Source organism: Paralichthys olivaceus, chromosome 2 (assembly GCF_024713975.1).
Source record: "Paralichthys olivaceus isolate ysfri-2021 chromosome 2, ASM2471397v2, whole genome shotgun sequence".
In the NCBI taxonomy this organism is placed as follows: Eukaryota; Metazoa; Chordata; class Actinopteri; order Pleuronectiformes; family Paralichthyidae; genus Paralichthys; species Paralichthys olivaceus.
This window is the reverse complement of record NC_091094.1, coordinates 13,591,483-13,606,702: the sequence shown is the minus strand read 5'-3', so window position 1 is coordinate 13,606,702 and position 15,220 is coordinate 13,591,483. Positions and strand designations below refer to the sequence as shown.

At 42.6% G+C, this 15,220-nt stretch overlaps 3 protein-coding genes across 7 annotated transcripts; 2 read left to right on the top strand and 1 right to left on the bottom strand.

Moving 5' to 3' along the window:
* The first annotated feature begins 30 nt into the window (after positions 1 to 30).
* LOC109638554 (pseudouridylate synthase RPUSD4, mitochondrial-like) lies at positions 31 to 2,898 on the top strand. Its single transcript, XM_020101580.2, has 6 exons — positions 31 to 568; positions 811 to 1,018; positions 1,236 to 1,329; positions 1,667 to 1,817; positions 1,895 to 1,992; positions 2,256 to 2,898. The coding sequence occupies exons 1-6, from the start codon at positions 187 to 189 to the stop codon at positions 2,457 to 2,459; spliced, it is 1,137 nt and encodes a 378-aa protein (XP_019957139.2). The 5' UTR covers positions 31 to 186; the 3' UTR covers positions 2,460 to 2,898.
* Positions 2,899 to 3,191: 293 nt separating this feature from the next.
* Positions 3,192 to 10,075, bottom strand: LOC109638553 (transcriptional regulator QRICH1-like). 3 transcript variants are annotated; one of them, XM_020101578.2, is made up of 12 exons: positions 8,760 to 10,075; positions 7,806 to 8,066; positions 7,625 to 7,699; positions 6,758 to 6,895; positions 5,851 to 6,681; positions 5,323 to 5,482; positions 4,968 to 5,122; positions 4,771 to 4,885; positions 4,598 to 4,706; positions 4,354 to 4,505; positions 4,163 to 4,253; positions 3,192 to 4,061 (listed from the first exon to the last, which is right to left on the bottom strand). In XM_020101578.2, exons 2-12 carry the CDS (start codon positions 8,052 to 8,054, stop codon positions 3,878 to 3,880), a joined length of 2,259 nt encoding a protein of 752 aa, XP_019957137.2. In that variant the 5' UTR covers positions 8,055 to 8,066; positions 8,760 to 10,075; the 3' UTR covers positions 3,192 to 3,877. The 3 variants fall into 3 exon arrangements, with proteins under 3 accessions (XP_019957137.2, XP_069393121.1, XP_019957138.1); XM_069537020.1 differs by lacking the exon at positions 8,760 to 10,075 and adding an exon at positions 8,626 to 8,646; XM_020101579.2 differs by lacking the exon at positions 7,625 to 7,699.
* Positions 10,076 to 10,692: 617 nt separating this feature from the next.
* On the top strand, positions 10,693 to 14,796 carry LOC138413492 (proline-rich transmembrane protein 3-like). Of its 3 annotated transcripts, XM_069537032.1 has the most exons (4): positions 10,694 to 11,087; positions 11,589 to 11,678; positions 11,800 to 12,310; positions 12,427 to 14,796. In XM_069537032.1, the coding sequence occupies exons 3-4, from the start codon at positions 11,830 to 11,832 to the stop codon at positions 13,908 to 13,910; spliced, it is 1,965 nt and encodes a 654-aa protein (XP_069393133.1). In that variant the 5' UTR covers positions 10,694 to 11,087; positions 11,589 to 11,678; positions 11,800 to 11,829; the 3' UTR covers positions 13,911 to 14,796. The 3 variants fall into 3 exon arrangements, with proteins under 3 accessions (XP_069393137.1, XP_069393133.1, XP_069393132.1); XM_069537036.1 differs by lacking the exon at positions 11,589 to 11,678 and having other exon boundaries at positions 10,693 to 11,087; positions 11,888 to 12,310; XM_069537031.1 differs by lacking the exon at positions 11,589 to 11,678.
* The last annotated feature ends 424 nt before the right edge of the window (positions 14,797 to 15,220 follow it).

Here is a 15,220-nt window from a genome sequence, read left to right as displayed (position 1 = left end):
GCGTCCACCGAGTGGGCGGTGTTTCACGTTCACTACCATAGTCAATGGGTTGAACGGGTAGAGAGGAAGCTGCGTAGGAAACGAGCATACCTGCAGGTGCCACTCGGAAGTACTTCACTGCCGAGCAGCACGTGTTTCCTGTTTGTGCTCTCCTCTGAGTTAGTGTCACACTGACACTGATCCACCATGAACAGCTGTAGAAGAGTAACACGGACCGGCGACTGGAGCCCCGGAGTGAAAACCCTCCTGACTCGGTTCAGAACGCGGACAAGCTGCCGCCAGGACCCGTCGTCCCTCAGCCGGGGCCAGGCCACCGCCGCGGAGGAGAAGCCTCGCCTGACAGCCGCTGACCTGGCCCGGAAGGTCCAGCAGGAGAGGAGGACGCCGCCGCAGGCCGCCGAGGCTCCGGTGTCCGCTCAGCAGAAGAGGGTGGAGGAGCTGAAGCGATTCAGTCTGCAGCTTCAGAACGTCCATCCCAACGTGCTGGCCAAACACCTGCACCGGAGCGTGCTGTACCGGGATAAAGACGTAGTGGTCATCAGTAAACCACATGGAGTCCCTTTCAGAGGTAAACAAACCAGCAGCCTGGTCAGTCACTGATTACTTCAAGGACAAGATTGACTTATTGCCATCTGCCAGGACACTGTTCCTATATATGAGAAGCTGCCTGATAGTATTGAGCATGCTTTAGTCCTGCTGCAGCATTGAAGATGTATATCATGACAGTTTCAGTTGTTGAAGTATAGATTTAAAAAAAAAAGTGGAATCTCAAGCTGAAGCTGGATGAAAACATGTGCTGCTGTCTCTCAGATGACTCCAGGGTCACGTCCATTTCCTCTGTGCTTCCTGTCCTCTCCAAAATGATGGACGGGATGAAGGTGAAGTCTGACTCTCAGCTGCTCCCCTGTCTGGGCCTGGAGAAGGAGATGACAGGAGTTATCCTACTGGCCAGGAATGAAGAGGCAGTAGAGCACATACTCAGTCTGCACAGAAACAACCAATTGAAAAGAAAATACTGGTAATATATAAATAAATTACATTTTTTTTCCTCAAGGACTAACTAAACTTAACTCCCGATAATGTCTTGACATTTTCCAATGGGGCTGTACGTGAGAACGCAAATATCCAAGTGAGAGGCTCCAGACATTCTCTGGAGTTCATGTCTGGAAACGGCTGAAGAGATTCAAGGTCCCACCGGCCACACTTCACATTCTCTGTTCACTGATCTCCCTCAGGGTCATCACAGTGGGTGTTCCTGTGCCGTCTGAAGGACTGATTGATATTCCCATCATAGAGCGAGGTGTCACAGGCCCTCGGCCACACTACAAGGTGCCTCTTCTGTACTTTACATGCTGTAGCAAGTATTTGTCATTAAATAAAATCACTACTCATTTCTGTTGTCAGCTCCACAAAGTGCAAACATGCTGTGGCTCTAGCTTCACAAATGCAGACAGCAGATTTCTTTCCTTTGTCTCAGGCTATCAACGAATACCTTTTTTGCTTGTGGTCATTATGAGTTGTTAATCCATATTGTTAATTTGCAGTTAGTTTGAGTAAGTTTCTGCTTAATCATTGATTAAAACTCTATTTAATTTTAGTGTTCTTGCAGAAATATTCAGTTTAAGGTGCATGATTTCTTCATTCTCATGTTTTTTTTAAATTTCAGATGGCATTAAGTCCTCTTTTCAAAATGAATGATGCAGGTGATGGTTTAACCAAAGTGCGAGCTCATCGACAAGCTCATCCTGCCGTGACCAAGTACAGAGTCCTGGACAGCAGCAGTGGCTGCAGCCTCGTGGAGCTTCAGCCTTTCACCGGTAAGAAGATTGTTCTTAAATTACTAACAATCTATTTTTTTGTCAGTTTTTTAAATTTAATTTTTTCTTGTCCACAGGAGTGAAACACCAGATGAGGGTTCACATGGCCTTGGCTATGGCGTGTCCCATTATTGGTGACCATAAATATTCCCACTTGGATAAACTGGCACCCCAGGTACAGTGTGTTTCTAATATAGCAGAGAGAACAGGGGGACACTGACATATGCACATAAAGTAGCAACAGCATCAACATCGATGAACTGCCACCATGCCACTCGTTTTAGTGGCAGATGCAGATTTTAAGTTTGTCACATCATTTCACTTGTGCTGCACGGACAGACACAGTTCTCTACTACTGGCATATGGCAACCCACATTCCTACAAGGCCTAGTTTTTTTCAGTTTCTAAATATCTAAATAATACACTTTTGGTCCACAGAAATTACCGGAACGTGTTTTGGGAAAACTTGGCCTGGAACAGAGCAAGATCCGGCATCTTCCTCTCCATTTGCATGCTCGACAGCTGACACTGCCACAAGTTAGTCAAGCAGACATCGACGTGTCCTGTCCGCTGCCTAAATACTTCACACAAACACTGAAACGACTGCATTTGAGTCTTCCCGACAAAAAGGACGATGAATAACCAGATCCTTGCTTTTGTGTTAAATTCTGTTCAATCCAAACAATGTCTGCAAATAGTGGGCATCAGTTGTGAAGGATTTCAGCCTGAAAAAGTGTGTAACCATTTAAATTAAATGGAAATGACTGCATTACCTCTGCCAAGGAGGTTTTCATCTGTTTCTTTATTTTTAGCAGGATTATACAAAAACTACAAAACCCATTTCCTCCAAACATGGTGTGGGGATGATTCTTTGGAAGAAGTAACATTTTGGTGCTCTATATTATTTGACAAATAATGTTCACAATTTCCTTTTATTTTTCTACTATGAGAACCAGACAATGTGTACGGTTGATTGGCCTTGGCGGAGGTATGTGTTCCATTGTCATGCTAGTGTAAAGCTGAGTAAATGACTGTACAGTGCTACACAACTCATTTTTAGTAATAAACAAATGAAGCAAAATTGTATTACTACTTTTTTCAATGTAGTACAACTACAATTACGTGTCATTTCCTTGGAGGTATCACGAGAATGCTATGTCATTTTTAAAAGGCCCATTGCGAATCCTTGTTTCAAACATCAGTTGCATGTCCAGACTAGTGAGTGCCAGATTCTTTTCATTGTCAGACTGCATGACATGACTCTTCATCCAAGGATTAATAGTGCATGAGCTAAACAAAGATGTTTCCACCTGCATATCCTGTTTAATAACCTACTATACACACATACATACAGGAGTAAGTTGGCAAAAACAATTCTTGACGGGTGTTCTTTAATGGATAGCTTTGACCTGAGAAAAATGTTTCCGCTCACATGACTGCACTACAGCACTTGACCATGTGGATTTCTGAGGGTCCGCTTGTATTATCCACAAGCACAAATTACTTCTTTGTTTTTTTAAAGAAAAAACAGGCACAAGTTTTTCAGTTTTTAACATCAATACAAGATTCAATATGCAATCAGTATAGAAAAAAAAAAAGCAACCATGAGCAGTGGCCCCTGTAACTGTCCTTTAAGATGTAATGTATCATAGTGGGACATTGAGAAGTAAGACATTAACTGTCTGTGAGGTTAAGAAGTGGAGGGAGAAATATCTTCATATATTCAGAAGATTTGACTTTTACAGGAAAAATTAACACCCCTGCTCAGCTGAGACAGCAGCAATCCAACAAACTGATCAGTGTTCCCGCAGCGGTGAGAATAAAGCCGTGGCTTACATTGGTGATCAAGAGAAAGAGCAGTCCACCCAATCAGCTGAAAGCAGAAAACGTAAGGAGAGAAATTCTCGAGTGTACACTCCTCAGAAGAAAAATGATTGTTTCAGAAGTTGATCCATTTTATTTGAGATGGTCAGTGAAGTTTATAGTCAGGACAGCTACTGCATAGTCAACAATCAGTGACTGTGGAACGAGTCCCCATCAGTCCAGTCAGTCCGCTCAGTTTAGCCCAGGTTCTCTGCACCAATAATCTCCTGGATCTCTCGGACCACGATGATACGAGCCAGTATGTGTTCCACTTGCTGATTTGTGAGTGGCTGCGATGAGTACCACATTGGGCTGTTGGGTGCAACGACAGGTTCTGGAGTCATGTAGTACGCATCATTGCGTCCTTTAATGCTCTGAGGACTGGAAAAGGGAAAATAAGGGAGATTTTAAAAATATTTTGTTGCCTTCATATCGAAAAATAATCCAGCTAAGCATGATTTTTGTGATTTAATGTTACTCACCATTTGAAGAGGTAAAAGTCATAAAGTTTAATGGGACAGCGAAGTGGATTATCCGGATCTTCAATCTGTTCTTCGTACATGTCGTCAGTTCCTGAAACAGATGTCACAATATAATCAGCGTCAGCAGTTTCTGCTTCTCAAAGGCAACAATTCCAAGAAAGACTTCGACTGAGGTGAACTGCACCGGGCACCTTTCTGTCCGGCACTGTGTGGACCTTGTCCTTTGAGAAGGCGGATGCTGGTTGCTTTGTCCTTGGCATTAGTGGGGTTCTTCCTCGTGTGTCTGAGGACCTTAGAGAAAGCTACTTTCATGTGCTGTTCAGGCGTCATCAGGCAGAAATACCTGTAACAAAGAAACACGTATATTTACATCAGAAAAACATGACTGTATCATCATAGAGAGCAGATTGGGGTCATTTATTGGTGGTTACTCACTTTGTATTGAAGTACATTAGGGTAGTGAGGAGTGTGGCTGGTGAATGTGCACCGAGCTGTTTACACTCCCACAGCATCTCCTCTGTTACATGACTTGGAATGATGTAACCTAAGATTAAAATGCAAAAATAAGTACAAAAACAAAACAAGGGTACATGTTGATTCTTTCTTACCTAATGGGTGGACACTTGGTTTCCAACCATCAAGGATGTTGTGTAAAGACCCACAGAAACGTGTGTAATATGGATCAGAGAAAATATCATCCACACGTCCGTTGTCCGAAAGATACTATAAAATGAAGCATATACACATTATGATCTGATTTTTGGAAAGTAAAACAATCTTTATGTTCAAACAGGGTGGTACTAACCTTTTGTATACACAAGAATACATAATACAGAACGTCAGGGGCAAATTCTTCTTCTTCTGATCCACGTGCCTCCTGCGTCATCAGGGAAAGACCCAGGTTTAGCTCGGCTACAGCACTGGACACCAAGTCTTCTTGAAAACGCAGCGGCTGACGACCTGGACACAACCACAGAGAGATGAACACAGGCAGAATTCACTCGCTAATTTCTCAGTTACAAGTAGGACAGTTAAAAGAAGTACTTCATGACCAGCTCATGAATCAGAAAAAATGAAACTGTATTGCTTCTGGTGGTGTTAGTACATATCACGAAATATATCAGCAGTGTTGTCAATGTATGATAAAACTATTGACTTACGTCCTATTGGCGCAAGCCGGGTTTTTTCCTGCTTGCTTAACTCTATGTTTTTTCGTTTTGCCCAAAGGCGCCAGACCTCCAGGCCCTCCTCTGGCTTAAGACAGACAGGAACCAGAATTTCAGTGGGCGGTTCAGCTTCAGCCTCCGTCTGTACTTGACCCTGCACAAAAAAAAGGTTAATGCTTTGTGGGAAAGAGGGCAGCAATGGTATATCACACCTCTAGATAACAGAAGTAGAAATAATCCATGCATAGTTTTTATTTAATGTAATAGTTCCATTATATTAATAGAAAAACCAAGATGTATTAGGAAGGTCTCAAACACTATAAGAGAGTTGAATTAGTAGATTTCCAAAACTGATCCTTCATTTCTGGACTACAAAGATACATATATGCCACAAGTTTGGGTTACTTCTATATTATTTTTTATCCTCCATATTCACTGAGCTTTGGAAAAACATAGTACAAAGCATAGGACAAACTAAATTGCAGGTCTACAGTCTGTCTGTTAGTAAAATTGTATTCTAACCTGCAGATGGAGCTGCTGTTCTTGCCCCTCTTCTCCTTGACTCTGTTGTTGATTTGGGTCCCATATGTGTACCGACTGGGTAGTGTTGTAAGTCCCTCCTACAGCCTGCACTGCCACAAGGTTGTGAATGTTCCCGTTCATGAACTGCGCTGGAAACAGGGTCTGTACTATTTCTTCCTGTGTCCCAGCGGAGGCCAACTGCACATCTGTAGACCTTGAGAGGGAACTGGGGGACATTTTGTCCTTACCGTTGGTGGTGGTAACTTGCACTGTGCTGTACGTTTCCTGTGGTAAAGTAATGTGAGTTACACCCTGCTGTTGTGGCGCAGAGTACACAGGGATGGTCCAGGTCTCACCTGTGGGACCTGTGATTGTCCCTGTGGTGCTGAACAGCTGAGCACTGTCAACAGTGAGCAAATCTGGTCGTAGCGACACATAGCTTTGCTGTTGCCCTTGAGGGATGGCCAGAACAGTAGCCACTTGCTGACCCTGTGGAACAGCATAGGAAACAGCGAGAGGGACATCCACCTTACGTTTCTTGGCAGGTTGGAGAACAGCGGAGGCAGAACCAGACCTCCTGTCTGCCTCCCTAGGAGAGTCCTGTTGATGGGTAGGAGACATGGCCTCTATGGTCTGGATCTGAATCTGTTGGCCATCTTGTAGCTGAATTTGTTGTCCACCTTGCAATTGTATATGTTGGCCTCCTTGTAACTGAATATGTTGTCCAGCCTGAAGCTGAATTTGCTGCCCCCCTGGCAGCTGAATATGTTGTGTTCCTTGTAACTGGATTTGTTGTCCTCCGCTTACAGCTGCAACCAGCTGTGCCTGAATCTGTAACAGACAGCATTGTATTAAAAAAACATCACATGGATGCACTTGATATGAGTGACTGATATCAAAACTGCACCTGCTGTTGCTGCTCCTCTGTGAGATCTCCATGCTGGATGAACTGAGCTGTAGAGATTCCCTGCAGGTCCTGCGGAGAGGGCGAGGCCACCTGAAGAACCTGGCTGATGGTTTGGCCCTGCTGTTCCTGGATCTGAACCTGGTATAGAGGGGTAGCAAGAAAAATAAACACACGAGTTAGAAATAATATACTTCACAGTTCACTGACAAATTATGAACAATTCCACGAAGACCATGAATTCATTTAAATGAGTTAAGCTTCAATTATACAAAAACAATTAACAGACAGGGTATCAGCGTAATTTGTCAAATAAACATTCTTCTCCACAGAAAGATAATAAAGTGTGTTAAAGAATCTTATCCTAATAATAATATTTATAAATTTACAGACACACAGGAAAAGATGGTGCAGGAGTTGAGAAACTGAATGACTGATCCTAATTCAATGTGTAGCTACAGACATTTCTCCAAACAGCAAGTAGGGAAGAGGTATGGTTAACCATGAAGTGAATAAATAATAGAGTAGAATAAATAAAAGGAAGTGATTGTGCTTCATGTACTTTGACTGTTCCGTATTATAGTGTATCAGCTATACTGTAAATAGGGGAAAAAAGGATATCTACTATTTTTGTTTTGAATTTGAATCTTGCATCTTTTCTCAACAGTAAGTGGATTCAGGTTTCAGAGCTGGCAAAAAAACCCACCTAACTCAAACTGCAATTAATGTAACAAAGGCTATTAAACATCACACTGCTATTTAATCTGTTTTACTCTACACAGTGAGCAACGACTGCGTTTCTGGGGCCCTCCACTCTGCCCCATCTGGCTTGTAAAGTTGATGAGAAACAGATACTGGCTATAAACCAACCTGCACTTGGAGCTGCTGATCAGACCCCTGGTGCACAGACAGCTGAGGTGAAATCTCTGCAGAAGTCACCTTTACCTATTGTAAAACATATATCTAATAAGTATATATGGGCCGTGTAGCAGATAGATAAACTGTGATAACATGTTCAAAGACGGTAACCATTCTAAGAAAAGGATCTTACCGGGCAAGCCAGCTCTAGGAGCGACCCTGCCACCTCTGTGCTGTCTGTGTAGATGCAGTTGGCGTCCTGCTGCTGGTACACCATGGCTGTGGTGGTGGCGGCACCTTCCTGCTGGTTGAACTCCTGCAGCACCTCAGGGCCTTTGGCAAGACAGTCCAGGAACTCCTTCATCCTGTGCTGGGGAACAGTGCGGGCCTTCTGCCGCACATACTCATCGAAGGACACCACCCCACTGTCCTGCTCATTCATTGTCACTTTGACCTGAGGAGAGAAGAGAATGGATCTGAAAAACACTTGAAATGCTTCAAGTCCCAAACACCACATATCCACAATGAGCTGCAATGAAAGTTTTAATGGAGATCTTTGTGATGAAGAGGAGGCAGCTGTTTACTCTTAGACCTACAATTATATAAGCACAACATAATGAACTTTAAAAGTATCATTTCAATAGCTGCTCATTTAATAGGGTGCGAGGATTGACAAGGGACAAAGTGCATTTTAACTTGTGATACAATGTCTGCTCCGCGTCAACTTCTCAGTAATTTAAACATAAGTCACACAGACAGCACACATACAAGCACATGTGTATTATAAGATACTTATTTCCATTATGTGCTTGAACCAGTATCAAAGCACCGATATTATTATCACCAGACATTTTTAGTTCTCGTATAATAACAGCCTCTACGTTAGCTAGTTGTTAGCAGGCTAGCTTCACACTTAGCTAGGCAGTGTTTTGTCACAACACGCGCGAATATTTGCCTCAATAACTGTATTCAAACACCGTCAAATACCAAAGTGACGTTTTATAAATATACACCGTGTATTTATAACACAGTGCGCGTTAACAAACACCAACATAAACAGTCCATTCATTGCAGTTGCACGGGGCTAGCGAGCTAGCTAACCGCGGTGCTACTGCTAGCTCGATGGCTCTGGATCCCGTCATGCTACCTTAAATAAAACGAAATCCTCTTCTTTCCGCCAAGGCACGGTGTTTAAAACTAAAAAGCCGATAAACGTCGAACAGCTACCAGGCAGAGTGCCACTCACCCCGCCACATAGTGCATGTGGCAGCGGTGGAAATCCCCACAAACAATGCTGCGATTAGATAAAATTAAGAAGCGGCGGCAGGCAGGCAGGCGAGGTCTCTGACGTCTGCTTGTTTCAGGGGCTGAGCTGAGATCCAGGCTGTGGTGCGTAGAACAAAAAAACACAATAAGTTTCCCAAAGCTCCAGCAGAGCTCGGATTGATTTGTCCAGAGGAATCGCGGGTAGCGTTACTACACCCTGCACCGCCCAAACACACGGACGGCAGCGGGCCCTCGGTGTTTATCCAGCGGGATATTAAACGACGGAAGTAAAGGCCCCGAGATCGACGCGACTCCTCTTCAGACTGATGATGTGCGAGGCGGCGGCCTGTCCTGCTAACATCAGCCCCCTCCAGCCCACTGCACGACCAACACATGTGGATCTCTGCTGCTGACATGATCCACACTGAAAACACAACATGTGCACAATTCAACACACATGCTGTGGTGGAGCCTCGTCAGATTTCATAATGTTTCTGTTTGAACGGGCCAGATCATCACCAAAATACCACGAGTACCATAATATCTACACATGTACTTATTATCTATCACATGTCATTGTTTTTATTTACTGAACGATAGATCGATATGTATACAGACATAAAGATAGACAGATATATAGAGACATAGATAGATAGATATTCAAGATGTTTATTGTCATGGACACAGCAGATAATCACAGTTTACAGCATGTAATGAAATATATATATATGTATATATAGATAGATAGACCGATATATAGATATGTAAATAGATAGACAGACAGACCCATAATGCATACATACAGAGAGACAGACAGATGGATAGATAGATAGATAGATAGATATGTAGATAGATAGATATACATACAGACACACAGAAAGATAGAGAGATAAATACATCGATAGATAGAGAGATACATAGATATGTAGATAGACAGATAGATATGTAGATAGACAGATAGATATGTAGATAGACAGATAGATATGTAGATAGATAGATAGATAGATAGACAGATAGATAGATATGTAGAAAGATAGATAGATAGATAAATGGATGGATAGTAAATCTGAATGACAGCATCAAGTGCAGGCTATTCTCAAAATCTAGTCTCCATTTGTGTTTATATTACAGGTCACATTGTCTATGAGGTGTGGATAAAAGTGCTGATAAAATAAAATAAAGGTCTCACTGTTGTCAGACTACCTCCTCTTTATGTTCCTCCATCACTATAATTGTCCATCCATACCAATCACAACACATTTGAAATTGACCACAAAGTGAACCGGGCCTGGCACACATTTGAACGCATGTGCCTTTAACAAGATCTAACCTCCCCAGTCTGCCTTAAAGAGCCAGGCATGTGCCGCTGAGGGCCTCCCCCTGCTCGCTCCACAACAAACTGCCTCTCGCCCATCTTAAGGTGGACCACGACAGATGCACTGTAAGCATGGGCTGTGCCCCTGACACACTGGAGAGGAAAGAGTTAATTCCCACACTCACTGCAGAGGAGCTGAGGTTCTGCTCTCTGGTGGGAATGGTGGTGGTAGTTACACATGTATATTCATGTCTTTTTCAAAACGACATGCCTTTTACATCCCATTGATATATTGTAATATATATGTATATATATAGATATTTCATATGTTATGCATTCCATATTCTGTTCATTAGCCATGTTATGTTTAGCATCAGACCTTGCAAATACTTTCCAAATTAATAAGACCGTCAGAGTGTACGTGGCTATCTGGCTGCTCAGTGTCACTTCATGTGACTTTGTGGCACTGTAAGAATCTTAATGTAATCCTTTTCAGAAGGGATTTACCTCAACACAACTGCTGTAGAAAGAGGCAGTGAACTGTTATTAACTATTTACCTTTTTAAATCACCTTATGTGAAGACAATAACCTGGTAGATATTTATACAAGCATTTTTTGTGGAAGTGACCCCTGGTATTTAGGCCCCACTCTTTGTGTTTACAGATGACATCATGATGGGAGACTGCCAAGTCACCAGCCGGTGCTGCAACAGGACGTCAGCTTGAAGACTATATAGCTGTGAGCATGTGGGTAAATCCACTCTATTCGGTTCTCACTCTGACGCTCTTCATCTCCTACTCAAGAAATCTGTTGTTACGGACGCTTTTACTGCAGCAAGAGATGGAGTGCAATGCATGAGGCATTAAAAGGAAGCAGGACACAAGGAATCACAGGTATATCTGAATTATCTGGCAATAATGAAGGGGGGGGGGGTGAATTAGTTTACAGCCCAAATTGTTTTGGCAACGTGTTTTGGGAATGTTGTGAAATAACTAGACAGTCCACTACAGCCCTCCATGACAAGCTTTTTAATACATTTGCAGTTGTTGATCCACCATTTTAAAAATGTTAATTGAATAATTTCACAGTAAGTCAGGACATGCTGTATTTGTTAATCTTGTGGTTTATATGTTTCGAGCCGAGTAAAAGTAAACAGAAACAGAAACAACATTAATTTATCATCAAAACTCAAGAAAACATTATGCTAAAAATATTATTTTACACGATACTTGAGCTTTATCGTCTCCTATATGATTTTCTATTTATTATTATCTATTTATTTTCTATTTTCAACTGTGGTTAATTGAAGTGGCAGCTTGATGTCTGGGCCCCACTTTGCACAGATAGATCTGATTGGCTTATGCTGTAGTTTTGCCAAGCTGTTTTGTCCACAGATGTTGTGGAGTGTGAAGTCCCACAGGATTACTCAAGGGGATTAATGTCCTTTACAAGATTGAACCTCCAGATTCGTAATTTGGGATTCTGTATGACTCCTTTACCTTTACTTAACATCCAAAGTCTCTCTCCTATCAACTTTTTAAAAACTATGTGAAATACCCTGTAGCTCAAAATATGATATAATATTACTTCTTGGTTTTTCTGCAGGTTTTGGGATTTACGTTTCAGTGCCAAAAAATGGAAGGTTCCACTGTGCTCTTCATTATATTAATTGAGTGTCTCTTTTCACTTGGAGGTCTAATTCAAACTTCATATTCACTGGATAACTCTGATTCAGTGCAAATAAATCGAAGCATGGACAGAAACAAAACTACCTTCAGCATGGCCAGTGATTCTGTGGAAGGCAGCAGACATAATGAAGACAGTGCATCACCTCAACTTATCAATAAAACTCACATTCCAGTGGGGCATGAGGGAACCAGTGATAGAAACCATCCTGGACCTGGAATCACTTTAACTAGAGCACAAGAACTTTCACTACACCACTTACGGGCCCAGGACAGAGGAGCTGACAAAGCTAATACTTCAATAACAGCACACGTTCACCCCAGAGTGCAAGTCATCTCAGGGTCAGCTTTCTTGAAGGGCAGTCACATGACAGCTGAGGGACAGTTCAAAGAGACTCTTACATCCATAGGAAAGGATGACTCTCTGGATGGTAAGTGAACATGTGCTCCCCCTGCGATTCTAAAAGGATAAGCGGTATTGATAAAGGATGGATTCATTATTCTGTATCCAAGTCTTTTCTCATTTCTTTCTTCCATTCTCTTTCAGGTGGTGACAGCCTTAAACACCCCGTCCAAACAAATGTCTTTACTTCAGTGACAAATCGCAACCCGCATGAACCTGGAGGTCCCTGTGTGCTCGGTCTTAGGCCTTGTGTTGTTCTTAAAAACCAGAATGGCACCAATCTGCTCTGGGACGACATGAGCCGAACGCTGGCATTCGCCTGGGAACTACATGTCTTTGGATGTGCCAGCCTTTTCATACTGATGGCAGTCCTGGCAGTTTTGGGAATGGCCAGTGCGTGCACCCTCCCTCATTCCCTCTGTCATACCCTGACCCTGGTGAACAGTCTCCTAGTTATGGGTGGTACCTTGCGTGGGGTCCTCCTGCTACTTGATCCTTATGGTACCCATCAGATTCTCTCCCGTGCCACTCTAGCAGCACTCCATAATGTTCCTCTCCAGCTTCTTCTGTGGGCACAGGTTGCCCTCGCCCTGGTTACACTGGAAGGGTTGAAATTATTCTTTTTTCCTCCAAAGCTGCAACGCCCATGGGTCGTTGGAGGGCTGGCTATATCACATTGCACTCCATTACTTGTAGCAGACCTATACTCCTTAACTTTATGCCCTGCTCTCCCTCTGTTGCTGCAGACACTCTCCCTCTGCTGGGGCCTTCCATTCTGCATAGGAATCCTCACCAAGTCTCTCTCTTATCGAGATCCCTTCCTCAGGTCATCTGTGCCTCAGTGGTTTCCTTCTTACAGGATTGACAGGCGAGCAAAGCGGGTAACAGCAGTGTGTGCCTTCTTCGGGGTTCTCTGCTGCAGCCTTCAGATGTATAGTCTCCTCTGGCTTTATGGTTTACTGGGGAACTGGAGGCGCTTTGGCTGGGGCTGGTGGCTTAGTCAGTTTTGGGCGAGAATCCTTGAGTTATCCTGGGGTTTCTCTTTGCTTGTCCTGGGATCCTGGATCTTCTGGATGCCCTCTAATGGACAGTCAAGGGCTGCTCATTGGCCTATCAGATTTGAGATGTCTCAAGGGGTGGAGGAAAAATGCTTGTGGTGTAGTTTCCTGGCCAATGTGCGAAAATGGCCACTGAGAAAATCTGAGACAACCTTGGAAGACTTGATGCCGAATAACTGGGCAAAATATAACCTGTCTAGAGCAAATGTCAGTAATAACATTATGTGCCCGTATGATGACCAGCCATCTAACCTTACAGTAGAATACAAGCCTGATCCAGTTAACAATAGCATCTCAGACCCTCAGCCTGTACTACTGTTGCAAAAAGTAGGGGAACATGAATGTATTCTTTCACTGATAGAATTTGACATGCGGCCCCCGTCTCCTATCAACCTCAGGCGCAGCATTGACAATGCCCTTCACCATGAACAGCTTGTAGCAAGAGGCCTGTTCTCAACACCGACCTCTTGGACTCACACAGAAGCCAATAATGGGGACAAAACAACTTTCCCTCCAACTTATGTTAGATATGGGTGGATGTTGGATCCAGAGTCTTATTGCGTCACTTAATCATTTCCAAGTCAATGATCAAATACTGTCACCCAGTGCTACAGCTGATTACAGTGGAAGCATTGGGTCTCAAACCAGTGTCTATAAGGAAGGAGAGTTTAATTCAGTGCTGTCAGCAACGCTGCATCAGTATGACTGGTCTGATGATGTCACAGACCTCTAAATTTGAAGGTTCAGTGTCTAGATTTAAATAGTTTCTAGTGGTGAAGTTGCAGATTGCTACCAACACCCCTCACCTCATATAGGAGAACCTACGGTGGCCTTCAGGTAACCTAATTTTGTGAAAGGCTATCTCTCGAGCCAGTGTTTGTTTTGTCCGTTCTAAGCTACTGTAGAAACATTGTGGTGCAAGATGGCGGACTCCATGGAAGAGCACCAGCTCCCCATGTGGATATAAAGGCCTCATAAAAAGACATTATCACTCTAGAAAGTAATGCTTCTGCAAGAAATGGACCTTATGCATGCAAAAAGTATTTACTTTTGTTAATCTAATTTGGTCTTGAACTGAAGAATGCTTGGAGTGGTATGCACATGTAACTCTTGATTTCACAAGTTTGGAAAAGATAAGGCTTTAACTTTCTTTGGATCTTCTGATACAATTTTTATACGTTAAATGCTTAAAAACATTTAAATGAATAGAAATGGCAGGAAATACTAGATATTATGACTTTCTAATAATGCGAGATGAATAATGTTTTTTTTGTATATGCCGATGTTATGCAGGACAAAACAGATTCTCATCATATGAGTCAACATCTGTCCTGCATCAGATTTATGTTGTAACTGTTAAAAGTAAGTGTCTCTGGTTATATGTGAAGTTACCACTGCAACATGATTGGAAGTTTTCACTTTGTTGTAAATAAAGCAATGTTTTGAATCATTCAAAGTCACAGTCATTGCTTTTTATAAATCAACTATCTGGAAAAAAGTTACTTTAATCTTAAATGCCTTTTTAGTAGAACTGATCACAGCAAGCATCTTTACGCTTTCAGTTCTGTCTCACCAGAGTACCATTCTGAGGTCAAAGGTCAAATCAAGTTTTGGTTAAAGTAATGAGAATTGATATTTGTAACTTATTTTCTCAAAAACATTTTTTAATATGAACTTACTCTATATGTAGTTACATTAAATATAAATTGAGATTGAGACTCTCAGCCAAGTTAATGTAAAGCAGGATCAGAAAACAGTCGGTTATTGTTACAGAACATGCTGAAATAAAGCTGCTCTTCAGTTTCCCTCTTCTTTCCACTTCTCATTCATGTGTCACATGATGGATCATCACCTGCTTCTCCTCAGCTCCTCAGACCTGG